Genomic DNA, 26,077 nt, shown 5'->3' on the forward strand with positions numbered 1-26,077 from the left:
AGAGCAGTGGACTCATAATCTGGTGAACCAGGTTCGCTTCCCTGCTCCTCCACATGCAGCTGCTGGGTGACCTTGGGCTTCCCTCTGAAGTCTCTCAGCCTCACTCACCTCACAGAGTGTTTGTTGTGGGGAAGGAAGGGAAAGGAGATTGTTAGCCGCTTTGAGACTCTTTTGGGTAGTGATAAAGCGGGATATCAAATTCCTCCTCCTCCTCCTCCTCCTCCTCCTCCTCTTCTTCTTCTTCTTCTTCTTCTTCTTCTTCTTCTTCTGTTTAGGGAAGCTTTTAATGTTTGATGCATTACTGTATTTTAATATTTTGTTGGAAGCCGCCAAGAGTGGCTGGGGATGCCCAGCCAGATGGGCGGGGTATAAATAATAATAAAAATATTATTATTATTATTATTATTATTATTATTATTATTAACCGACAGGGCCCAGGCCCAGAACCTGCTTTCATTGTTAAACAGCCTTAGAGTACATGACAAAGTAACAGAAAACAGAATGTCCTCGTGCATGTGCAGGTTTTTTTTTTTTAAGCCTGCAAACCAGACATCATTAATTAGTTGGGTGGTTTTTGTTTTTGTTTGCATTTCCTTTTCATTGAGATGATGGAATGTTATATAAATAGTTACAGAATGTACGTTAAGCAGCAGGCAGCGAGATAAATAGGATAGTGTTTGGCAGAAACCAAACCGCAGCAAAATGGAAACGGCGCTGGCTGTGACAGGTACAGGTCAGAATGGAAACTGCAGCTTTCTTCTATTCCTAGCTGTGGGCTTACTATTGGCATGTCTCTACCTGCAGCCTGTGTCCGGAGATGCCCTTGCCTCTACGTTGACGTCAAGACAGAGAAGGGGGAGAAGTGGTGGAACCTCCGGAAGACGTGTTTCAAGATTGTGGAGCACAACTGGTTCGAGACGTTCATCATCCTCATGATTCTCCTTAGCAGTGGAGCCCTGGTAAGTAAGGGCCACCTTGCCAACAAAGGTCCGTATAGTTAAAGCCATGGTTTTCCCAGTAGTGATGTATGGAACTGAGAGCTGGACCATAAAGAAGGCTGATCGCCAAAGAATCAATGCTTTTGAATTATGGTGCTGGAGGAGACTCTTGAGAGTCCCATGGACTGCAAGAAGATCAAACCTCTCCATTCTGAAGGAAATCAGCCATGAGTGCTCACTGGAAGGACAGATCCTGAAGCTGAGGCTCCAATACTTGGGCCACCTCATGAGAAGAGAAGACTCCCTGGAAAAGACCCTGATGTTGGGAAAGATGGAGGGCACAAGGAGAAGGGGATGACAGAAGACGAGATGGTTGGACAGTGTTCTCGAAGCTACGAACATGAGTTTGCCCATACTGTGGGAGGCAGTGGAAGACAGGAGTGCCTGGCGTGCTCTTGTCCATGGGGTCACGAAGAGTCGGACACAACTAAACGACTAAACAACAACATCCCTTGGGGAGGAAGGGCAGTGGTTTCAAATTGCTCCAAAAAGAGAGGGCAAAGTATTAGACATGGTTGTTCAGGAATCCCGTCCCACATATCTTCCTGGACGAAGGAAGAAAAGAGACCTCACTTTAGTTTCAACAGGGCTGTCAAGGCCTGTGACACGGAAGAGGGAACAAGCTTGCTTTCTCCTGCTCTGGCAGGTAGGACTTGAATCAACGGCTTCAAGTTACAAGAAAGGAGTTTCTGACTGTCAGGTGTGTGTGCAGGAGCCAGGCCCTGTGACCAATAGGACTTTGCAGGACTGGGGCCTTCCTAAGTTTGTTCTGAAGAGGCAAGGTGCCTCAGGTGAGGCCGATTGGTAACTCACAGCACCTGGTGGCAAGAGCTGGGAAGGGATATAAGGTCAGCATGTCCCTTCGGCTCTTTGGCACAGCAACATGTTCCCTGCCTTCGGCTTCTTGCTTCCTGATCCTTGAACCTCTACATCTTGACTCCCTGCTTCTTGATCCTCGGACCCTTGACTTCTTGACTCCTTGCTTCCTGACCCTCAGACTCTTGGCTTCCTGACTCCTGGACCCCCATTCCTGCTCCCACCCCACCATCTTGACCCTGGTCCTGACATCCCCTGCCGGGACTATGATCACCCGTGAACTGGACTGTGACACCGACAAAACATGTGGAAAAGCTTTCTGACAGTAAGAGCTGTTCCGTAGTGGAACAGTCTCCCTCCAGAGGTTGTGGACACTCCTTCCTTGGAGGCTGGATGGCCATCTGTCATGGATGCTTTAGCTGAGATTCCTGGACTAGATGACTCTCTGGGTACCTTCCAACTCTATGATTCTAGGGTTCTTCTCAAATACAGTGGTGCCCCGCAAGACGAATGCCTCGCAAGACGAAAAACTTGCTAGACGAAAGGGTTCTCCGTTTTTTGAGGCGCTTCGCAAGACGAATTTCCCTATGGGCTTGCTTCGCAAGATGAAAACGTCTTGCGAGTTTTTTCCCCTCCCCCCCCCTTTTTCTAAGCCGCTAGATGAAGAGACTCGCGGAACGAATTATTTTCATCTTGCGAGGCACCACTGTAAGTTGCTAGTGGGTGTGATCTCTGACCTCATTGCTTCCAGGAGGGTGTCTCCTTGTGCTACCCAAGCATTGCTTTTCCACTATAAATGACAAATGGAATTGCACTTGACTTTTCACACCTGGGAAAGGGTTGTCCTTTGCTTTGTTTTGTTATAAACATCCCACTGTGTTCTGTCCACACTGGGAGGCATGGCATAATCAGAGAGAGAGAGAGAGAGCGAGAGAGAGAGAGAGAGAGAGCGCGCAATGAGTCACACTGGTTTCATGGTTGGTATTCTGTCCTGAAATACACCCAACATGGATAGCTGGCCCTGATGATTACTTGAGGTTCCCGACCCCTATGGTTGTAATTCGTGGGCAATCATTTAATTCTGTCCTGATTCTTATTTTTAGCTGTATCTTAATGTACCGTATTTTTTGCTCTATAAGACTCACTTTTTCCCTCCTAAAAAGTAAGGGGAAATGTGTGTGCGTCTTATGGAGCGAATGCAGGCTGCGTAGTTATCCCAGAAGCCAGAACAGCAAGAGGGATTGCTGCTTTCACTGCGCAGCGATCCCTCTTGCTGTTCTGGCTTCTGAGATTCAGAATATTTTTTTTCTTGTTTTCCTCCTCCAAAAACTCTGTGCGTCTTGTGGTCTGGTGCATCTTATAGAGCAAAAAATACGGTATTTGATGTTTGATGTTAGCTGCCCTGAGCCCGGTCTTGGCCAGGGAGGGTGGTGTATAAATAAAAAATTATTTACTTACTTACCCAGGTGGGTGGGTTGCAGAGAAGGTTTCCCCAGATGACTCTGAGCCTCTTCCTCTTTCAGGCTTTTGAAGACATCTACATAGAGCGTCGTCGGACCATCCGCATCATCTTGGAATATGCTGACAAGGTCTTCTCGTATGTTTTCGTTATCGAGATGCTTCTCAAGTGGGTGGCCTATGGGTTCAAGGTCTACTTCACCAATGCCTGGTGCTGGCTGGATTTCCTCATTGTTGACGTAAGTTGCTGCTTGAGGGGGAGGGAGTTGTTTGAGACAGGAGTCCGTTTTTAGTATCGTTGCTGGCTACCCCAATCTCTGCCAAGAGGTGAAAATTCCAGGGGTCTTAACCGGGGTTTGTGTGGGGAAAATGAGCCACAGTGGAGGCTGTAGTGCAGGCATAGGCAAACTCGGCCCTCCAGATGTCTTGAGACTACAGTTCCCATCATCCCTGACCACTGGTCCTGTTAGCTAGGGATGATAGGAGTTGTAGTCCCAAAACAGCTGGAGGGCCGAGTTTGCCTATGCCTGCTGTAGTGTCTTTATGAAATATGGCTTATTTACACATATTGACTCCCGAGTCTGGATGGAGAAAGGGTTCTGAGCACCACATCTCACAAGGGACTTGCTGCCCACAGAAGCGTAGCACTGAATTCGAAAGAAGCCAAGACAGCATCCCTGTGTCTCCTCTACACAGCTTGTCCGTTCCTCAGCCTGTATGGCCTCAGGCCCCCCCACCCTTCTTCTTACCCAAAATCCTTTCTAAAAATGCAACCCGAGCATCGGGTAAAAAGGACGTTTTTTCCTGTGGTGACATCACACCGCCTGTAATCCTGACACCCTAGCCCTCTCAACCCTGCTGTTGTCTTTTGCTAACAAACACACAGCTGTTACTCTTGTCCCCTGCAAACCCATCACAGTATTAACCGTAGGAGCTGGCTGACAAAATTTGATTCTGGCAGCAGATGTTATATGTATCCATCTCAAAGACTGGTCCCAAAACATGGGTCGCTAAATGGGTAACCATGTTCCTTCTTGTGGATATTTTAAGGATGTTTGACAAGAAACTTGGATCCTGACCAGGGATCCTTTCGGTGGTCTCTCTTATCGTGCTTGCCAGCTTTGTCCGTAAGCGTTCTGCTTTCTCCACCAGGTCTCCCTCATCAGCTTGACAGCAAACTGGATGGGCTATTCGGAGCTGGGGGCAATCAAATCCCTGAGGACGCTCCGTGCTCTGAGACCCCTTCGGGCTTTGTCCAGATTTGAAGGCATGAGGGTAAGTTTTGTGTGGCGTCCCGAGGTTTTGCTCCCCACTCCCCCCCCCTCCGAGTGGTGAGGATTTCACAGAGTGAGGACTTTGTGTCTCTTGCAAGGAGGTTGTGGGGCTCAGGCTGGCCTCAGAAACGCATCCTTTGAGCAGCGGTTTCTGGTGCCTAATTTATTTAAAGATCTTTGCATCTCCAAGAGGGACGCGGCTGGCGCTGTGGGTTAAACCACAGAGCCTAGGACTTGCCGATCAGAAGGTCGGCGGTTCGAATCCCCGTGACGGGGTGAGCTCCCGTTGCTCGGTTCCTGCTCCTACCAATTTGAGTGCAAGTAGATAAATAGGTACCGCTCCGGCGGGAAGGTAAACGGCGTTTCCGTGCGCTGCTCTGGTTCGCCAGAGACGGCTTAGTCATGCTGGCCACATGACCAGCTGTACGCCGGCTCCCTCGGCCAATAAAGCGAGATGAGAGCCCCAACCCCAGAGCTGGCCACGACTGGACCTGATGGTCAGGGGTCCCTTTACTTTTACATCTCCAAGAAGCTCATAATAGTGGCCACAGAGTTGTTTCTCCCATTCTAACCTTGCAACAATGCCCAAGTGATAAGCCAGCATGAGAGAGAGTGACTGCCCAAGGTTACCCAGGGACTATGGATCAATGGGGATGCGAAACCAGGTCTTCCCAGTCAGAAAGTGTGAGGCAAAAGCTAAGTGTGGGCGAGCCTAGAGTCTTGTATGTTTCCAGTACACTCGATGGCATCACATCTCACAGGTGAAGAGTGTGCTATTATATCCACATGTGCAGAATATTCTCCACTCCATTATGGCACTGATAACAGGTTCTGGAGCTCATCCCTGGCAATCCCTGCTTCGGACAACCCTATAAACTTTTGGTAGCTCTGAGGATCATTCCCACTTACCGTATTGGCCCGAATATAAGCCGCACCTGCAAATAAGCCGCACCTTTAAAAAAAAATTTTTTTGGGGGGGGGGAGAGAGAATAAAGACAATACCAGAATATAAGCCGCTCCCTTCAAATTCCGCAGGCACTCACACCTTTAAATGGCAAATGTGGAAGAAAACCCTACAGCGATATCGCAAAAGCCAATTTTTGTAAGGTGGCGAATTTAAGCCGCGCTTTAACTTTTCAGTCGGAATTTGGTGAAAAAAGTGTGGCTTATATTCGGGCCAATACGGTATGAATTTTGTTGAATTTCCGATAAGCTGATATACTACCTTCTTGCCTTTTCTAGCCTACAAGCAATATAATTTGAAAAACTCTAAATGTGGAATTTAATTTAAAGTTTGTTTGTTTTTTAAAAAGATGGCATTTGTGGGGGGGGGAAATATATATTTTCGGCATCACTTTGGTTAAACCTCCTCTTTTTCTGGGAGCCAGGTGGTCGTGAATGCCCTTCTGGGAGCCATCCCTTCCATCATGAACGTCCTCTTGGTCTGCCTGATATTCTGGCTCATCTTCAGCATTATGGGGGTCAACCTCTTCGCAGGGAAGTATTATCGCTGCATCAATACCACCACGGGCGACTACTTCGAGCTCTCGGTGGTGAACAACAAGAGCGATTGCATGACTCTCCTCGATGTTTACAATGCCACGGACGTCCGCTGGGTCAACGTCAAGGTCAATTTTGACAATGTGGGCATGGGATACCTCTCCCTTTTGCAGGTGGTGAGTGTACCTCCTTCTCTGCCTGCTAGGGGCCTCCTCCCATCATGCCTTGCAAGGAAAAACCCCACCGCCATGTCTATGTCAATGTGGCAACCTTCCTTCGTACTGTATCCAGACTTCTCCCCTGTGGTTTGCTGCGGTTATAAGAGAAAACTGCTCCCTTTCCCTTATGGGGTATTCCGGAGCCCGTATAGAGTGGGTTCCCTTTCGGTAGGAGAGAATAACAGAGGCCAACCAGAGTATATTGAGAAGCAAAGCAGCTAGTAAACCTGATTTTTATTCAAGGAGCTGTTGCAACAAGGTCCCCACTCACCACACGCTTGAGGGAGGAGAACCCTGAAAAATGGTGCGCAAGCCTTTATATAGACTTTTGAAATTGCCCACCCTGTAGCCCAAGACCACCCCCAAAACATACATACATCACAGAAGGAGGCGGTCTACAGCAGAAATCCTGTCTGCCAGGATACCTGATTATGGTCACTGGTTGCATTACCTGAGCAGCCTGACCATTCTTTTGTGATAGTTAATACTTTAGTTCCTGAATCCAGGTCACAAGCTCACCCTATTCATACACAAAGACGCCCTTAAGACAGGATTTGTAAGCAAAAAGACAATGGGAAGGCTTTCCCCATTACTGCAGAGGAATAGCTGAGGATGTTGGGAGAGTCAAAATAGCTTCAGGATCGCTCTCCTGTACTATCTCAGACACATGGTTCATATATTTAGATATGTGTGCATTTATGTATATGTATTCTATATTTGAGACCTTAAAATTCTTATAACACTGTGATGCCTACTCATTGGTGAGGCACATTCGTCCTAATTTCTGGTTACTCAATGGCAACTGCACGATATATTTGGGGCGCACAGCCCAGTCCCCATTTGGTGCACCCCCCTCTCCAACTCTATCTTGTGCAGGGTCATCTTAACCGTAGGCGTTAGGGGTGCTGGGCACCCAGCTGCCCAGCTCTCAGGGGCACCAGGCCGAGAGTCTGGGGCCCGAGAGTTATAATCTGGGGAAGAGCCTGCCCATCGGAGCTCCACAGCGGGCTCTTCTGCTGCGGGCAGCTCTCCGCCACGAGTTCGGAGGCAAGCGAGCCAGTGGGGCACTGAGGCAGGTGGCTGGTTCTGCCCTCCGCGCCTGGGATTGGCGTAGGGCAGTGGAGAGGCCTGTCCAGAGCACTCCTCTGTGCCCTGCTCTGTGTGCCTTGACGGCCGACCCAGAGCCTCCTGCCCCCCCCCAATAAAGGCCGACAACTCTGGGCAATGGGGGGGGGGCACCAGGCAGATTTTTTGCACCCTGGCGCCACACATGCTTAAGACAGCCCTGATCTTGTGGATCTCTGTTCTGCCCCCCAAGTGCTCTAAGAACCTAGTAGCAAGACCCCACCTCTGCCGGGCACCACAATGAGTTTATCCTTCTGCGTTCTTCGTAGGCTACATTCAAGGGCTGGATGGACATCATGTACGCAGCCGTCGACTCCCGTGAGGTAATTATGGGCTGAGGAGGAGGTGTTTGCTCAGTCCCACAGGCCTGTTGTAGGGGCAGCCGGGTCTGGCCTGCACAATGGGGGAAGCGGGGGGCCCGACCGCAAGAGAGGGTCTCTTCTCAACCTCTTCTCTGACCTCCCAGGTTGAGGAGCAGCCCGAATACGAAGTCAACCTCTACATGTACATCTATTTTGTCATCTTCATCATTTTTGGAGCTTTCTTCACTCTCAACCTTTTCATTGGCGTCATCATCGACAACTTCAACCAGCAGAAGAAAAAGATAAGTGTCTCTTGGCTTTGGGTTTCAGCTGCGGGCGTCACTACTGTTAGTGGGCACCTCCCGCAGCAATAAAACTGGACTTTGAGGCACAGACATTTATCTTTGAGTAGAATGACTCTCGAGTGCTATTTGGAAGCAATGCTCACACTGTCATTGAAATTCTACTCAGTATTGATGCAGAGTAGATTCCAATGAATAGTAAGCAGAGTAAAAACCTAAACACGTTGCAGGATTCCCCCCAAAAATAGACCAGAGGCAATTAATATTTCATCCAGCAGAGCTTTACTGCTACTGAAGGCAAATGAGCAAAATGGTCACAAATCCAATACATTCAGGATTGGCACTGTCCATAAGAAATCCAGTTGCAGCAGACCTGACTTAAACACTAACTTATAATAAGTCTAATTCTTAACACTACATACAGAACACCACACCAGAAGGAAAAGAGATAGAAAAAGTGAAACCCAGGCTCCTTCTGGCCTATTTTTGTAGTCAACATGACCTTGACAGAAAGAGATAACAGAACCAGTTTAAGCCAGCTGTACTCAGCTTCTCTGAAGGAATAACCCTATCATTATGAAGTTTCTTTCACACAGAGAAGCTTCCAGAAGCTTCCAGAACCCTCTTGAATTAAATAGAATAGGGAAGATCTCTACACATCAGATCAATACTTTCTGCACTAAGAAATGCAAACTGAGACACACAGCTCCGACTACAGGAGTCGGTATCTGGTGCAGAGTTCAGGGACATCAGCTGGGACCAGTTCACACAGCTGGTTTTTGAGGTGGAAGCCCACCTTGATAATGAGCTCCAGTACCAAATCTGAGCTCCACAGACAGGCCTGGATCCTAGTCTCTCAGCGCCGGGACACTCTACATAATAGCAGAGATTCATGGAGCATGCATGTGCAGATCACTGAGATTAACTTGAACCAAGCCTCATGCCTCACCAGTTTCTGTGCCAGAAGTCAAACTTCCCAAAGTGGCAAAGAGCGTAGAAAGTGGGGGAAGAGGAGACTCATGAGGAAAATAGGCTTTGTAGACAACATAGCCAGCTGGGGTTCCCCCGCAAATGTACATGGAATCAGGGTTGGGGGGTTAATTTTGTAGGTCACCTGTTCCATCCTCCGTACTCAATGAAAATGAATCTAGAATTATAGCCCTCTTAGAGCTATAATTCCCAGCACCCTTCATAAACTACAGTTCCCATGATTATTTTTGTCACGCAAACACACTGCACATTGGAAACACATGATTTCCCCCAAAGAATCATGGGAACTGTAGTTTAAGGTTGCTGGGAATTGTGATTCTGCAAGGAGTAAACTACAGTGGTGCCCCGCAAGACGAACGCCTCGCAAGACGGAAAACCCACTAGACGAAAGGGTTTTCCGTTTTGGAGGCGCTTCGCTAAACGAATTTTTCTATGGGGTTGCTTCGCAAGACGAAAAAATCTTGCGAGTTCCCGCGGGTTTTTTCCGCTCCCCCCCCTTTCCTAAGCCGCTAAGCCGCTTATCAGCTGTTCCGCTGATAAGCCGCTTAACAGCTGATTGCTAAAAGCTGCTGGACCGCTAATAGTGCTAATCCGCTAAGCTGTCAATGGGCTTGCTTCGCAAGACGAAAAAACCGCTAGACGAAGAGAATCGCGAAACGGATTCTTTTCGTCTTGCGAGGCACCACTGTATAGTCCCTGTGATTCTTTTTGGGGGGGGGGCGGTGGAGTCATGTACTTTAGATATGTGTTGAAATGTATGCTATGGGTGTGACATCTGTGGGGAGCAACGTGCTTCCATCAGCTGCTTCAAGACAGTAATGTGAGAGTTCACTACCTTTAAGCAACAGGCTTCCAAAAATCGTGGAATCAAAGAATTGCAGAGGGACCTTGTGGGTCATCTGGTCCAACACCCTGCAGTGCTTTCATTAAATCAAGCCATTTCAAAACAGAGACAGCTACATATTCCCTGGACCTCTGGTTAGCCACAGGCACTTGTGTGTTGCATCAGGGAGGGAAACTGCCTGCCCTCTGAAAGAACAACTTTTCACTTTCCTGGGCCCTTCTTTTAATAGACTGAAGTGGTTTGGCAGGGAGAAGGGAGAAGATGGCCAAGGCCATTTTTTGGGACTAGGCCAATCAAAGACAGCTCTGGAGCAGGGCTTAGAGCAGCCGGTTAGATACGGTCTTTCCTTAGTTTAAGCCCAAGACTTAAGACCACAATAGAGTAGCCTGGCAACAACAGGGACGTTTCTAGAAATCCAAAGCTCTCACAGGACACTGAAGAGTGAGTTAGCATCATTTGGCAGGATGGAAGTGAGGGGAAGTGTTTGCGGCTTCTGCTGTCGAGTGACAGACTGATCGACAGAGAAAAATAAACTAGCGCGCATGAACAAGGCATAGCTGTCAACTTACAGATTTGAAAATAAGGGACCAGCAGCCTCGAAAATAAGGGATCAGCAGCCAAAATAAGGGATTTTAGTCAACCAGCAGACAAACAAAGCCTCAAGTGGTGGTTCCCACAGCGCAGCAACCCGGCAAAGGGGATACAGCAAGGAAAACCACCGTCACCTCTCTGCTGGGAAGCGCTGAGCAAAGGCGAGTCCCCAGGCAACGCGGCCGATTTGATCGTCACAAGGCATGCAAGCTCTGCCCCTCAGTCATTCTTAGACTCCTTATTGGGTGAGCAACGCAGCCAAGCAACACAGTTGGAGCCTCCCTCCTCCCTGGCCGGCAGGGAGGGAGGGAGGGAGAGGAGCTGCTTCCTTTGAAACCCGGGAAATTTAAGGGACATCATCAATAAGGGACAGCAGCGGGACACAGCACTGGGATAAGGGACTGTCCCGCCAACTAAGGGACGGTTGACAGCTATGGAACAAGGCAGGAGACTTGTTTGCGAGTGGAAGGCAGGGAGGGGAGTTTGGGTGTTTGGAAAAGATGGAGGCGGTCAAGCGAAATTGACCAAACTCTATAAATCCTGCCCAGTTACCATCGCTCAGCCTCAGAAATTAAAAGGCAGTTTCTGTGGTTCACTCTGAGCCCTGGAAACTGGGTGTGAAGTGGGGCTGTGAAGTGGAAAGCTTCCGTGGGTCTTGGGCACTGCAACAGACGACTTCCTCCCATGTCTAATAAGTTGTGATTCCTTTTTTACTTTGGAGGAAAGGACATCTTCATGACAGAGGAACAAAAGAAATACTACAACGCCATGAAGAAGCTAGGCTCAAAAAAGCCGCAAAAACCCATCCCAAGGCCTCAGGTATTTATTTGCTTAAATAATGAGAAGCCACCTTTCTGGTCCAAGGTAGCTGACAGTAACTGCACCCTAAACCACAATATAATACAGTGCACCGTAACGAAGGCTTGAGTCTGGCATGTTGTACGATGTTGGATTTTATGGTTACACATTTTTTCAAAGCACAAAACCCAGCAACGTATTAGAACATAAATTGGTATGAAAAAATTTCCAAGCCACAGCAGTAAAGCAATAAAGCTAGCAGAATGTGCAGAAGACCCATATCAATTAAAAGCCAGCGGAAATGGTGTGTGAGAAATTATACCAAGGCAACTAATTCAAATGTAATTTGCAGCAAGTACAGCCACATAATAATAATAATAATAATAATAATAATAATAATAATTTTTTTTATTTATACCCCGCCCTTCCTGGTTCAAAAACCGGGCTCAGGGCGGCTAACAACAAATTCAAAACACATTAAAACACTTAATTATAAAAAGCAGTATAAAATACAGTATAAAAACATGAATAACAATAAAATTCAAAAATCAATTAGTTAATCCCCAGGGCTAGCTGGCTGAATTGGTCCTACTTGGGCCAGCGAGGAGGGCAGGGGAGAATTAGCTGTGCGGTCTCAGAGCAGGTGATTGTCATAAAAGGGGAGGGGGGAAGGAAGATAAGGGAAATAAAAGATCAGGCTGAATTCAAATTAAAGGCAAGGTGGAATAGCTCTGTCTTACAGGCCCGACGGAAGGATGATGAATCCTGAAGGGCCCTAGTCTCATGGGACAGAGCATTCCACCAGGTCGGAGCCATCACTGAAAAGGCCCTGGCCCTGGTGGAGGATAGTCTTAACTTCCTTAAGGCCCTGTTACGTGGCTTTTTGTCCATTGCATCGAGAGATCTCGTATTCCGGCACCCACAGAGCCAGAGTTGCATGATGCCCAACATTCATTTGCTCACAATAGGTCAGTTTCCTTTACATGATGTGTGAACAAGAGATCCTCCTTTCATGCGCTGAGCCAAGATTCCTGCAGGAAAGGGAATGCAGGGCTCTGGGCGTCATCACAACAGAGGATGTGTACACCTGTCTGCAGATAGTGTGCATGCCTGATGTTGTTGCAGATCTTTGTAAATCTATTTGGAACAAGGGAGGGAGTGGGGAAGGGGAGACCTGGGATTCCTTCCCAGGCAATCTCCATCTGTTCTCCAACCCTGCAGCCTTCCCATTTTTCCTTCTCTCTCCTTTGCTTCCCAGTTTCTGCTGAGATCAAAGTCCCTCGACTCCCCACTGTTTCCTTCCTTTTTTATTTTACTTTAAAGCTTTTTATTTTTACTTTATTGAAAAATGCAAACTGAAACACCACTGCTTTCTTGAGCCAGCCTATGATTTCTTTTTTCTTAGCGCCGTGTATTTTCTGCCCATGAGGCTATCTAGGCTGCAAAAAAAGAAAGAAAGGAAATACAGTTTTTATTTTAAAAAATTCTTTTGAAACAAATAAACAAATGAAACTACACATAGTGTTTCTACTTACAATTTGTAAGAGTCTTATTCACAGAATCACCATTCTTCTTTTGGACCAGTCAGGGAATTTGTATCCTGCTGGTTCTTAATGACCACAGACGTCTGTTAAAAGTGGTCCTGAGAACGGCTAAGGAAAGCCAAAGGAGGCAAGTGTCTGTCTGAAAGGATCAGAGGACAAACTTTCAGTTTGCCACAGAGCTTTTAACCTTTCCTCATGGTTAGGGCAGTATAAACAAACCTTATGTGCATTTACATAACAGAAGGCTCAGAAATTAAAAAGCAAAAACAACTGCTTCCTTCCTTCCTTCCTTCCTTCCTTCCTTCCTTCCTTCCTTCCTTCCTTCCTTCCTTCCTTTTCTATTCTGCACTTCTTCCAAAGAGCTCAAAGGTAGTGAGTAATTCATGGGTTGTTTATGTTACTTTTATAATAATAATAATATTAATAATATTTATTTATACCCTGCCCTCCCCAGCCAAGACCGGGCTCAGGGCGGCTAATACCCGATATAAAAACAAATTGATTGAAATACAACTTAAAAACAAGATTAAAATACAACATTAAAACATTAAAACAGTAAAATACAGCCTCCTAGCAGGGTCTCCCAAACTTGGGTCCTCCGCTGTTGTTGCGCTACAACTCCAACCATCCCTGACCACTGGTCCTGCTAACTAGAGATGATGGGAGTTGTAGTCCAAAAATAGCAGGAGTTCCAAGTTTGGGAAACCCTGTTTTATAGCAACCTTGCTGGCTTGATTAGACTGAGAGGTGGTTCTGTGCCTCACATCATCTCAATGAGGTTCCTATTCAGCCAGGGGTGTTCCCAGACCAAGTCCAGCACACTGTCCTGTTATTCCACGCAAAAAGTTTTTGGAGCACACATACATTCTTAGATCATGTTCCATGGGGTTGGATGCCGGGCGATTTTTTTCCCCATTTCTTTGCCCGTTTGAACATTCTTGTGTGGGGTTTTCTCCTCCATTTCTCTTCTCTTCTCTTCCCTCGTCTGTCTCTGCCCGTATGTCTTTGTCCCTTTCCTGTGTGTGTGTCTCTCTCTCACACCTGTGCCTGCCTGCCTTCCGCCTTACTAAAGAACAAATACCAAGCGATGATCTTTGACTTTGTGACCCAACAAGCCTTTGATATAGTCATCATGATCCTCATTTGTCTTAACATGGTGACGATGATGGTGGAAACAGACGACCAAAGCGAAACCAAGATAAACATCCTCTTCCAAATCAACCTGATCTTCATTGTCATCTTCACGGCCGAGTGCTTCCTCAAGATGATTGCCCTGCGGTACTACTTCTTCACGGTCGGCTGGAACATCTTTGATTTCGTCGTGGTCATTATCTCCATCATAGGTGAGGATAATGTGAAGGTGGCTCCTAAATCTGACAAAATCTGAAAATGTGAAAGTAACTCTTAAATCTGACAAAAAAATTGGCCAGTAGCACCTTAGAGACCAACTAAGTTTGTTCTTGATGCTACTGGACATATATACTGTATATACTGTATATATACAGTGGTACCTTGGGTTACATGGGACGCAGGTAGCGCTGTGGGTTAAACCACAAAGCCTAGGACTTGCTGATCAGAAGGTTGGCGGTTCGAATCCCTGTGATGAGGTGAGCTCCTGTTGCTCGGTCCCTGCTCCTGCCAACCTAGCAGTTCGAAAGCACAAAGTGCAAGTAGATAAATAGGTACTGCTCCGGTGGGAAGGTAAACGGCGTTTCCGTGCGCTGCTCTGATTCGCCACAAGCGGCTTAGTCATGCCAGCCACATGACCTGGAAGCTGTATGCCGGCTCCCTCGGCCAATAAAGCGAGATGAGCGCCGCAACCCCAGAGTCAGCCATGACTGGACCTTTACCTCGGGTTACAGACGCTTCAGGTTACAGATGCTTCAGGTTACAGGCTCCACTAACCCAGAAATAGTACCTCAGGTTAAGAACTTTGCTTCAGGATGAGAACAGAAATCACTCAGTGGCAGCTAAAGTGGTGCTTCAGGTTAAGAACGGACCTCCGGAACGAATTAAGTTTTTAACCCGAGGTACCACTGTATATATATTGACTGTGTCAGACCATCACGGCTACCTACCTGAGTCTTAAATCTGACAGTAGGCATAATGGGGAATAGTAGGGCAGAGGCGTTCAGCAGAGTAGTGGAGGTAACATAGGAGCATCTTTACCACGTTGAGCATAGAAGCACATTTTTCTCTCTTTAGAGAAATCTTATTCTGTAGCTCAGCAGTGGGCAGAGGCGCCAGCTTCTCCAGCTGATCTTCAGGGGCCCAGCGTGACGTCACCCGACGTCCCAACATCCTGATGCCTTGATGTTGCACATGCAACATTGTGCGACGCCCTCTGAATGTTGAGGGGGCCTGGCGAACAAAAACTGGGGGACCAAAACTGCCTCAGCCCCTAGGAGTTGGCACCTATGGTAGTGGGGAACTTTCAGCCCGTGAGCCTGCCAGGCCTCTACCAATGAAAGAAGAATGGAGGATGAAACTGATGGACTATGCAGAATTAGATAAATTAACAGGAAGGATTCAAAACCTGTGGGACCAGAGATTCTCAGAAGACTGGAGTAGATTTACGGACTATTTGAAAAGCAATTGTGATGAACAGATTGTGCTAGTAGGTTTGCAAGAAGTTTTGTAAGGTGAATTATTTGAAATATTGCAAGAAAGACAATGAGGAGAATTATTAGTTAAGGATAATTAAAGGTAATAAGAAATTAAGAAATGCATAATAAGTGATAAAGAACGGAAAATCATCAGAAGTGTTGACGGAAGTCTGAAAATATTGTATAAGATGAGAAGTTATGTTGTATGAATGTTGGAACTAATATGTTAAAAAAAACTAATAAATATGTATATACAGTGGTACCTCGGATTAAGTATTTAATTCGTTCCGGAAGTCTGTTGAAGCACCACTTTAGCTAATGGGGCCTCCTTCTGCCGCTATACCACCGGAGCACGATTTCTGTTCTCATCCTGAAGCAAAGTTCTTAACCCGAGGTACTATTTCTGGGCTAGCGGAGTCTGTAACCTGAAGCGTCTGTAACCTGAAGCATATGTAACCCGAGATACCACTGTATATAAAAAAGGATTAATCCCCTTTCCCCGTTCACCCTCTGCTGATGATCCAATCTCCCAACAGCCCGGTTCCAATCTCCCAACAGCCCTCCGCTGATGATCCAATCTCCCAACAGCCCTCTGCCCGGTTCCTGACATCACCTGGTGGACGGGTGGGTGTGGTTTCAGGGAGATGGGCTCATAACCCATCCAGGTGGGCCAAGGTTGTAGCAGGAGCCTGAGGTTTTCCACCCCTGCTTTACGCCATCATCGTTTTATAAGCTCATAGGTCCCTGTCGGGCAGATTGTGGTGTTTTAAAATGCTGTTTCCTTTTAATTATTTTGTGCTTCTTTGCACTTTTGGCATCTCAGTTTAGCTTGCTGTTAGAAAAAAAGACTGGAACCTTTTCTACAGTGTGAATAATTATTTATACCCAGTGCTTTTTTCCTGGGGGGGACGCAGGGGTACGCATACCCCTAAATATTTTGTGAATCTTTGTACTTTTCTCCATTTACTGTCTTTATTTTTCCTGATTTGAACTATAAAATGGTGGTTTTCTTGAGTCAAAATGAGAGTACCCCGAAACATTTTTTTAGGGAAAAAGGGACTGTTTATACCCCGCCCATCTGGCTGGGTTTCCCCAGCCACTCTGGGCGGCTCCCAACAGAATATTACAATAAAACACGATAAAGCATCAAACATGAAAAACTTCCCTAAACAGGGCTGCCTTCAGATGTCTTCTAAAAGTCAGATAGTTGTTTATTTCCTTGACATCTGATGGGAAGGCATTCCGCAGGGCGGGTGCTACTACCGAGAAGGCCCTCTGCCTCTGCAAATCCATTTGCTATTAACAATTTTTAAAAACTGTATCTCTTATATGATGGACAAGAGGTTCTGAAAAAAAATGACGTCTTCCTAACTGTCTTTCAGGACTTGTCCTCTCGGACATCATTGAGAAATACTTTGTATCGCCCACCCTCTTCAGGGTCATCCGCCTGGCCAGAATTGGGCGTGTCTTGCGGCTGATTCGGGGAGCCAAAGGCATCCGGACACTCCTCTTTGCTTTGATGATGTCGCTGCCTGCTCTCTTCAACATTGGCCTCCTCCTCTTCCTGGTCATGTTTATCTATTCCATTTTTGGGATGTCCAACTTTGCTTACGTGAAGAAGGAATCTGGCGTGGACGACATCTTCAACTTCGAGACTTTTGGCAACAGCATCATCTGCCTTTTCCAGATCACCACGTCAGCCGGTTGGGACGGCTTGCTGAACCCCATCTTGAACAGCGGTCCCCCGGACTGTGACCCCGAACTGCAGAACCCTGGCAGCCATGTGAAGGGCGATTGTGGCAACCCTGCCATTGGCATCTTCTTCTTCTGCAGCTACATCATCATCTCCTTCTTGATAGTGGTCAACATGTACATTGCCATCATCCTGGAGAACTTCAACGTTGCCACGGAGGAGAGCAGTGAACCTCTGTGTGAAGACGACTTTGAGATGTTCTATGAGACTTGGGAGAAGTTTGACCCCGACGCCACGCAGTTCATTGATTACGCCATACTCTCGGACTTTGCGGACACCTTGCAACCTCCGCTGCGGATCGCTAAGCCCAACAAGATCAAGCTGATCACTTTGGACTTGCCCATGGTTCCTGGGGATAAGATACATTGCTTGGACATCCTCTTTGCACTCACCAAAGAAGTGCTGGGAGACTCGGGGGAAATGGATGCCCTAAAGCAGTCCATGGAGGAGAAGTTTATGGCTGCCAACCCCTCAAAGGTCTCCTACGAACCCATCACCACCACACTGAAAAGGAAGCAGGAGGAGGTGTGTGCCACCAAAATCCAACGGGCGTTTCGGAGGTATTTATTAAGGCGATCGATGAAACAGGCCTCTTACATGTATAGGCACAGCCAGGATGAGGAGACCCTGCTGGAAGGAGCCCCCGAGAAAGAAGGATTGATTGCGAAGAAAATGAATGAAATATATGGGTCTTCGGGCTCAGAGGTAGACATCCAAGTGTCTCCAGAAACCTCCCCACCTATTGAACTTAAACCAGTCACCAGCACAGAGACGACGGACGACCCTAGCAAAACCAAGAGAGAGGCGGATCGTGGGGGGAAAGAGGAAGGCGATCCTGGCAAAACAAAGGAAGAGGAGGATCCTGGCAAAAAGGAGGAAGACGACCCCAGGAAAACGAAAGAGAAGAAGGAAGATTCCGGCGGAACAAAGGAAGACGACCCCAGCAAAAGTAAAGAGAAAGGGGGCACCAAACGTGGTGTGAAAGAGTCGTTTGTATAATGCAAAGCACTTTTGGCCAACTGTCAATTGGCACCCAGATCCAAAAGACTTCTCTTACAGGGGGCCCTTCCAAAACCATGTGCTGTAGTGAGCTAACCTCCTTCTCTTACCAGGTTCCTTGTACTCAGCTCAACATCGTAACTTCGGAAACAGAGCCTCTCCTGGTTTCAAGTTGGGGTTTTGTTGTTGTTGTTGTTGTTGTCCAGATTCGCCCCAATGAGCGAAGATACCTTATTTTTTCCTTATGAGGTTAATGTGAACGATCTCTATTGCAGGTGGAAAGAACAGGTGTTTTAGTTTAATGGTAGGCGGGGTTCCGATGTCACATGTTCCAGGGCCAGTTCTGCTTTCAGTGCTTCCCTACTAGCATTTTTAAGAAGTCTTGGAAGAAGAGCCAGAAGAGAAGGAAATGGCCAAAGATTAAAGTCTTCATAATTTCAGTCCTGCCATGTTCAAGCTTAGGCATGGAACCAGAAGACCAGTTTTAAGGAACTCAACCAGAGTTGTGTATATGCTTCACTTAAAAAGAAAAATGTATGAAAAACTGGGTTTTGTGGCCTGAATCAATTACGCAGATTTTCCTGTGGCTGCATATTCTGCATAATTTATTCTGCTTGTCAGGGGTGAACGGAAGCCTTGCCTCTGTATCACTGGCATGCAACAGACATGCACACACAAAAAACATTCAAGGTTTGTTTGCAGCCTCAAGGCCTAGATACCTGCTTGCTTTTTCAACGAAAGCAGAGGTTTTAAAGATGCCAAATTCAGTGCCCATATGATCACAGAAAGCAGAATGCACAGAGCCCTGGATTTAACAACTTCTATCTGCTGGATAAACTTTGTGAAAGCTTCTGTCTTCAGCCATTTTCGCCTGTTTTTCCAAAAACAGTGAAGAACTGCCATCTGCACTGGTTCTCAGATATTAACATCTGGATAGGTTCTGTGGCTGACTTCTTATGAAAAAAAGGAAGTATTTCTTAATGTTATCTCCTGGTAACAGACTGATAGGCAATTGGCTTAGGATTGTTTCCAGCATGCAAAGATGAGGGGAATGGAGCTGAATAATAATTGAAATGAGGGGACAGTTTGGTGAACAAAAATCCACAATGTCTTAAAAAAAAACTTGCTTCAGCTTTTTCCTTTCAAGTACTTGGAAGGACTCACACGATATTTTTTGTGTTATAAATGGTTTAAAGTGCAATTAAGAGTCTTAACCATTTGAACTCTCTATATCGTTTATTTTTTAAAAGTAAAAATAAATAAATAGCAAAAGTAATGTGCTGATCTGTTCTCAGGGTTCAACGTCAGCTTTTAAATTGTTCTCATTCTCTACCAATCACCTAGGAAGATGTGCTGCGCTTTTACATAGTACCTATATATTCTGTCCAGAAATGTAGGCCGTTTTGCTTCGCCCCTCCCTCCACTCCATCAGTGGTGCATTTGAGTAATTTTAGATCCATTCTTCTGCATGGAGCCCTGGACTTCTGCCCCAAAGTCCTGTCCTGACGGCACCACTTCCCCCCATTGCCCCCCACCCCAGTCCACACAGCAGGCAGGGTAAGGCCTAGAAGCTTGGAGTTTGTGTGGTTTGTTCCCATGCGCTGGCCTGAGGGAAGGGAATCTCAGAGACTGAACTGCAGGGACCTGCTATCTGCATAACCCAATAGTTTTCTGAACCAGCCCCCCCAGAAATACAAAGGCAATATATTCCTGGTAAACATCCGTTTATATCAACTGCACCCATACAAGATGTTCCCAGTGGCTTGTGCCCTCAGCCTAACCAGTTTAAATAATAGGAGACACATGAATATTTAAGAACTGAAACAGTACTGGTATTCGCTACCCTCTCTCAGCCCTGCATCGCCCCACTGAATCTGACAAAGAAATTGGTTTATTTGTTCTGTCTGCCACACACTACCTCTGAGGCAACCATTATTGCCATCTGTTAGAAACAATATATTGGACAGTGTGGATCATTGACTTCCTGCGGCAGTTGATTGAACTTTGAAAAGGCCGCCACCTTTTCTGCAGTTTTGTTGATGTAAGAATCCAGTCAGGTTATAAATCTTTTGTTTTATTTTTTCCACTTGCAGAGATAGATGACAGACAGACAGACAGACAGACAGACAGACAGACAGGAAAGACATGGGTGGTGCTGTGGTATAAACCACTGAGCCTCTTGGGTTTGCCGATCAGAAGGTCAGCGGTTCGAATTCCCGTGACGGGGTGAGCTCCCGTTGCTCTGTCCCAGCTTCTGCCAACCTAGCAGTTCGAAAGCACACCAGTGCAAGTAGATAAATAGGTATCGCTGTGGCAGGAAGGTAAACGGTGTTTCCATGCACTCTGGTTTCTGTTACGATGTTCAGTTGCGCCAGAAGCAGTTTAGTCCTGCTGGCCACATGACCCAGAAAGCTGTCTGCAGACAAACCTCGGTTCCCTTGGCCTGAAAGCGAGATGAGCTCTGCAACCCCATAGTCGCCTTTGACTGGACTTACTGTAACTGTTCAGGGGTCCTTTACCTTTTTTTTTTTTTAAGATAGATAGAGAATCTGTACAATTTCCTAACCACTAAAAAGTGTGCAAATAAAATATCCCCCAGAGAAGGCTCGCTGAGCAATTTCGGATAGAACTAGCAAATGGCAGGATGTTCTGACAATGGAAACAGGTTAATAGAAAATTAGCTATCATCCCTTGACCCATGAGGAGTGAGTGGGTAGGTGGGTATCATCCTGTGGACTTCAAACAATTCGCTAGATAGTGGGTATGTATAGACGTGCATAACTAGAGCAGTCTGTCTTGGTCCACACGTACAGTACAACCTTCACTGACGAGTAGAGTCTAGGAGAAACCAGTTCTGCTTCCTTCCACCAGATGGCAACTCTGCACAGCATCACAAAACCACCACCTCACCTTTCTCCAGAGCAGTTTTTAAAATAGCCGGATTTTTTAAAATAAAATATAAATAAATACTTTGGTCTTAAAGTATAGATGGCGCCAAGGAATTGTTTAATTGGATCAGCTTGCATAGGGCCTGAAATATGTAAGTCTCCTTCCTTGGAGGTTTTTAAGCAGAGATTCGATGGCCGTCTGTCTCGGATAAAAATAATAATTTATTATTTATACCCCACGCATCTGGCTGGGCTTCCCCAGACACTCTGGGCGGCTTCCAACAAAATATTAAAATATAGTAATGCATCAAACATTAAAAGCTTCCCTAAACAGGGCTGCCTTTAGATGTCTTCTAAAAGTCTGGTAGTTGTTTTTCTCTTTGACATCTGGTGGGAGGGCGTTCCACAGGACGTGTGCCACCACCGAGAAAGCCCTCTGCCTGCTTTAGCTGAGCTTCCCTCCATGATTCTGTGATTTTTAGGGGTGGTGGTAAGAGGGAAGGAGCATCGGCACTGGATTTGGAGGCAATTTCATGTCTTCTGAGGAGCGGAGCAGAAGGGTATCCAAGCACACCCCACCGACAGCAGAGCCCAAAAGCACCAACTCCTGTTTGTATGTGCATATGTACACACCACGGGGACACAGGTGGCGCTGTGGGTTAAACCACAGAGCCTAGGACTTGCCGATCAGAAGGTTGGCGGTTCAAATCCCCTCAACGGGGTGCGCTCCCGTTGCTCAGTCCCTGCTCCTGCCAACCTAGCAGTTCGAAAGCACATCAAAGTGCAAGTAGGGTAAATAGGTACCACTCCGGCGGGAAGGTAAACGGCGTTTCCGTGCGCTGCTCTGGTTCGCCAGAAGCGGCTTAGTCATGCTGGCCACATGACCCGGAAGCTGTACGCCAGCTCCCTCAGCCAATAAAGCAAGATGAGCACCGCAACCCCAGAGTCAATCACGACTGGACCTAATGGTCAGGGGTCCCTTTACCTTTACCTATGTACACACCACAGGTCTAGCGCACAAACTAAGACCGCACATGGCACCCTAATAGGGTCAGCCATCATGTGTTTATTGTCCTTTTAATGCATGTGTTGTGGCCTTCCTGTTACCATCCCACACAGCTGGTTTGTGTACACCCAGTGTAGGTCTCCCTTCAGAAAAAGTTTTGCACACAGAAGGCTTTTGCTTTATCAGAATACCATTCCTCAATATTCTTACTCGACACGTCCCTGGACTGAACCCCAGAACTGCCACTAGGTTCTGGGTTTAAGCTCTGATGAACTGCACCTCAAGTCTTAATAATGATAATAATAATAACTTTATTTCTACACTGCCCATCTGGCTCGGTTTCCCCAGCCAACTCTGGCTGTCTTACAGCATATATAAAACATCCATCAAATCCGGTAATATCTGGAATGCGTTTTAAAATTTTAGATTAGAAGCCTAGCCACCTGAAGCTTTGCAAGCCAATTTCAGGTAGGAAAATGCACTTTGAAATTTATTTTTTGCACCCCAAATTAACTCCGCGTCTGTTTCAGCAGCGTCTAATCTGACGCCCAAAATCACTGGTTCAGTTTTGTACATGCCTTTTGGAGAATGAGAGAAAAATGTTGCTAATGGGTACCTGGATTATTGCTTGAGCAAGGTGAATTTTTCTCCCAATTAAAGGTAATCTTCCTGTCCCCCTTCGCCAAGCAGAGACTACAGTTCTTTCAGGATCGGAAGCCTGCATTTTAGTCAGCGGAGTCTTCTTGGGGATGTTTCTCCTTCCAAGTGGCAAAACTGGAGTTTCCCAATTGCCTACTGGAAAATCTAATTTTTTCAGCTACTCCGCGGAGCAGGGGGCCGTCCAGGAATTGTGTTACCTGAGACGAGAGTTTTCAACTGTGTTTACATGTTAACAGCTGTGGAAAAGAGGACTCTGCTCCATTTCAGATAGACTCTGTTGCTTGTACATTATGTGACACTCTGTGATAAAGAAAGAAAAAGCTTTAACTCCATAACATTGTGCAATGTTTTCTTTGTACATTTCTTAAAATAAACTGTAAATGAGCTATTGTTACTTTCAGAACTATATGCTGCTTTTCTTACCAACGCTTCCACCCGCACTTGCCTGCCTTTCTTGGTGTTTAAAAAGAGAAAGAGAGAGGTGATGTAGCTTAAGCCTGCCCACAAAACATGCCACCCAAGTCCTTTCCTTCTCCATAGGCGAAGAGCTGCTTGCTATTATTTAGATTTGAGAAATGGAATATCTGTTCATACCATTACAAAAGTTGGGTGCGACCACCCACACTCTGCGAGAATCCCAGGGGGGTTCCAGGCCACAGTCTGTGTTCTTTTGGAAAATCGAGACACGTCGGAGACTGTCGTAGGTTTAAGAAATATGGTTTATTCACTTATAAACCTAAATTTCAGTGTGCATGGAGGGAGTCCAGCACGGTCATTTTAAGAGGGGCTTGTGCAGCCTTGGAGTCCAAGGGACTTCTTCCAACCGACCTTCAGCCAGCCTGCCCAAGATGGATCCTAGTCTTTCTTCCTCCTCCTCCTTCCCAGAACAGCCTGCTAAAAAATCTCTTTTCCTTTTCACATCCAGTTACCCTGACCACCTTTCAAACCCCCAGTTTCTGTTTACATCTCAGGGCAAGGGAGAAGGAGTTCTCTGGCATTGCCAGTTAGGCTCTCCGTGGCCTTGAATTGTTTCTTAACGGCCCTCGGTTGGGCCTCAGGTTGCTGACCCCTGGTCCAGCTCTACCCCCTTCTGGGTGCCAGCTTTGTGTGCTACGATACTTTTTAAACAAGCAAGGTGAGGTCACTTCAAATGTACACACAACTGTGTCCTTATGGTCTTCCCGACTGGCCCTTTTTGCAAATTCATCCATGATTATCTGTTTTCCCTGCTTGTGGGAACAGCATGTCCTTGTAGAACATTAATTCCAAAGGCACGGGGCTTGTCCCAGTAGGACATCAGTTCCAGGCAATGAAACGACGGAGGGGAGAGATCCATATTTGATCGGATGCAATGCTTGCTGCCCCAAAGATGGCAGTGTGAAACTCGACTCTCTGTTGAATAGGAATGAGTGGCGAAATGGCGTACAGAGGGGAAAGGGGTCACATCGTCGCCCGTTCCTCTCTGTGTGTCAAACTGGCACAACAGCAGGCTGCCCGTATTAGCGCTTTGTTAGGAAGGAGCTGCCTCACGAGGACAAAATTGCTTCCGCCGAACCGACCTCACGAACAAGCCGTGAAGATGAGCCTCAGCAGGCTTCCAGAAGAAGAAGAGAAGAGTTTGGATTTGATATCCCGCCTTTCACTCCCTTTAAGGAGTCTCAAAGCGGCTAACATTCTCCTTTCCCTTCCTCCCCCACAACAAACACCCTGTGAGGTGAGTGGGGCTGAGAGACTTCAGAGAAGTGTGACTGGCCCAAGGTCACCCAGCAGCTGCATGTGGAGGAGCGGAGACGCGAACCCGGTTCCCCAGATTACGAGACTACTGCTCTTAACCACTACACCATACTGGCACCATACACCTCTGTCCAAAACTGACAAAGGTCCACAGTTTGGCCCTTCTGTGACTCTTGCATCCGGCTATAACAGACCACTGTATTTTAATTAACAGGCCACTGTATTTTAATATTTTGTTGGAAGCCGCCTAGAGTGGCTGGGGAAGCCCAGCCATATGGGCAGGGTATAAATAATGAATTATTATTATTATTATTATTATTATTATTATTATTATTATTATTATTATAGAAAGGCCTGCTGAGGAAGATGAGCAACTGATGAGCAGACAATGAAAAGAGAAAAACCAGAACCTTTCCGTGTTTTGGAATGTACTGCCATGGGAGGTCACGATGCCCACAGAGAAGATAAAGGGCTTTAGATCAGGATTAGACATGGAGATTGGATCTGTCGGTGGTCAGAAGCCATGACAGCTAAATGGAGCCTACATGCTCAGAGGAAGTCTACCCAGACCCTCCAACATTCCTCAGGTGAAAATAGGGACATTCTACTCTACATTCGTGTCACCATCTCCACAGCCCCTATAAATGCTTACTGCCAATGGAATACATTCGTATCTTGGATCTCAAACACCTTGGCTCCTGAACGAATCGGCTCCCGAATGATCGAAACCCGGAAGTGAGTGTTCCGGTTTTTGAACGCTTTTCGAAAGCCGAACGTTCAACGCGGCTTCTGTGGCTTCTGCTTGGCTGCAGGATGCTCCTGCAGCCAATCGGAAGCCACTCCTTGGTTTTCTAACGGTTCCGGGAGTTGGACAGCCTCCCAGAATGCATTCTGTTCAAGAACCAAGGTACGACTGTATGGGAAACAGACGGGTCTGTCTGAGCTGCCCTAATGGCTGTTAGCAAGAAGTGTGTGTAAAAACGTCTTGGTTATATGCAGAAGCCTTAGATGATATATGGTAAAACCATGAGGCTTCCATCAGCCCACCTTGGGCATCAGAGGAGGGACCTGCATCACTTCACAAGTCACTTCTGCACCAGCAACGTAGTCTCTATGGTCGGCGACTAGGACCACCGAAGGGCCCCTGTGTGCCTGCAAAAGCCAGGGCCCTTAGGCCGCTCCTGCTGTCGCCATCTGTCTGGGACCGTGCTGAGGAGGGCTTCCCTGAGGAAGAATGTGGGAGCCACCCCCTCCCCCTGATCCTGACCCTGAATCTCCCCAGGAGCAGGAGGACAGCATAGATTTGGAAGAGCGGTTTGCAGAGGGGCATATTTCAGAAGGCAGAAACTGGGAAATACTGGATGGGGAACAGCTAGGAGAAGAAACACTAGAAGAGAGAGAGTTCACAATCTCTGGATAGCGTTCACCCGCCTTCTCCAAAGTCACAGAGAGCTCAGAAAGTGGCAGAACAGAAAGCACAGAGGGTACAAGCTCAGATTACAAAACGTAGGAGTGATGTAGATTAATAGGGACAGAGGGGCGAGTGTCCCTGGTGTGATGGCCTGGGATTCGGACTTGGATGCTGAACCTGAGGGATCCCAGCCTGCACAGGATTCCCTGCCTCCAGAACCAGCTGAGCCGGGGCTGGGGCATGAGCCTGAAGGGTCCTCA

At 46.9% G+C, this 26,077-nt stretch overlaps 1 protein-coding gene and 1 long non-coding RNA gene across 5 annotated transcripts in view; one reads left to right on the forward strand and one right to left on the reverse strand.

The window, feature by feature from the left end:
- Positions 1-18,172, forward strand: part of SCN4A (sodium voltage-gated channel alpha subunit 4) — a 107,316-nt gene extending 89,144 nt beyond the window's left edge. For all 4 annotated transcript variants that reach the window (XM_081837560.1, XM_081837561.1, XM_081837559.1 and 1 more), the window contains 9 exons: positions 805-959; positions 3,338-3,511; positions 4,425-4,547; positions 5,935-6,222; positions 7,659-7,712; positions 7,856-7,993; positions 11,133-11,237; positions 13,833-14,103; positions 16,749-18,172. In XM_081837560.1, coding sequence (XP_081693686.1) covers positions 805-959; positions 3,338-3,511; positions 4,425-4,547; positions 5,935-6,222; positions 7,659-7,712; positions 7,856-7,993; positions 11,133-11,237; positions 13,833-14,103; positions 16,749-18,118 — 2,678 coding nt within the window. In that variant the 3' untranslated portion in view covers positions 18,119-18,172. The remainder of the gene's footprint in view (positions 1-804; positions 960-3,337; positions 3,512-4,424; positions 4,548-5,934; positions 6,223-7,658; positions 7,713-7,855; positions 7,994-11,132; positions 11,238-13,832; positions 14,104-16,748) is intronic.
- A 907-nt stretch (positions 18,173-19,079) lies between these two features.
- On the reverse strand, positions 19,080-23,083 carry LOC309328336. Its single transcript, XR_014150790.1, has 2 exons — positions 19,285-23,083; positions 19,080-19,250 (listed from the first exon to the last, which is right to left on the reverse strand). It is a non-coding gene; the product is annotated as an uncharacterized lncRNA (long non-coding RNA).
- Positions 23,084-26,077: the final 2,994 nt, after the last annotated feature.

This window comes from Podarcis erhardii, assembly GCF_964252035.2.
Source record: "Podarcis erhardii genome assembly, chromosome: 13".
Lineage (NCBI taxonomy): Eukaryota > Metazoa > Chordata > Lepidosauria > Squamata > Lacertidae > Podarcis > Podarcis erhardii.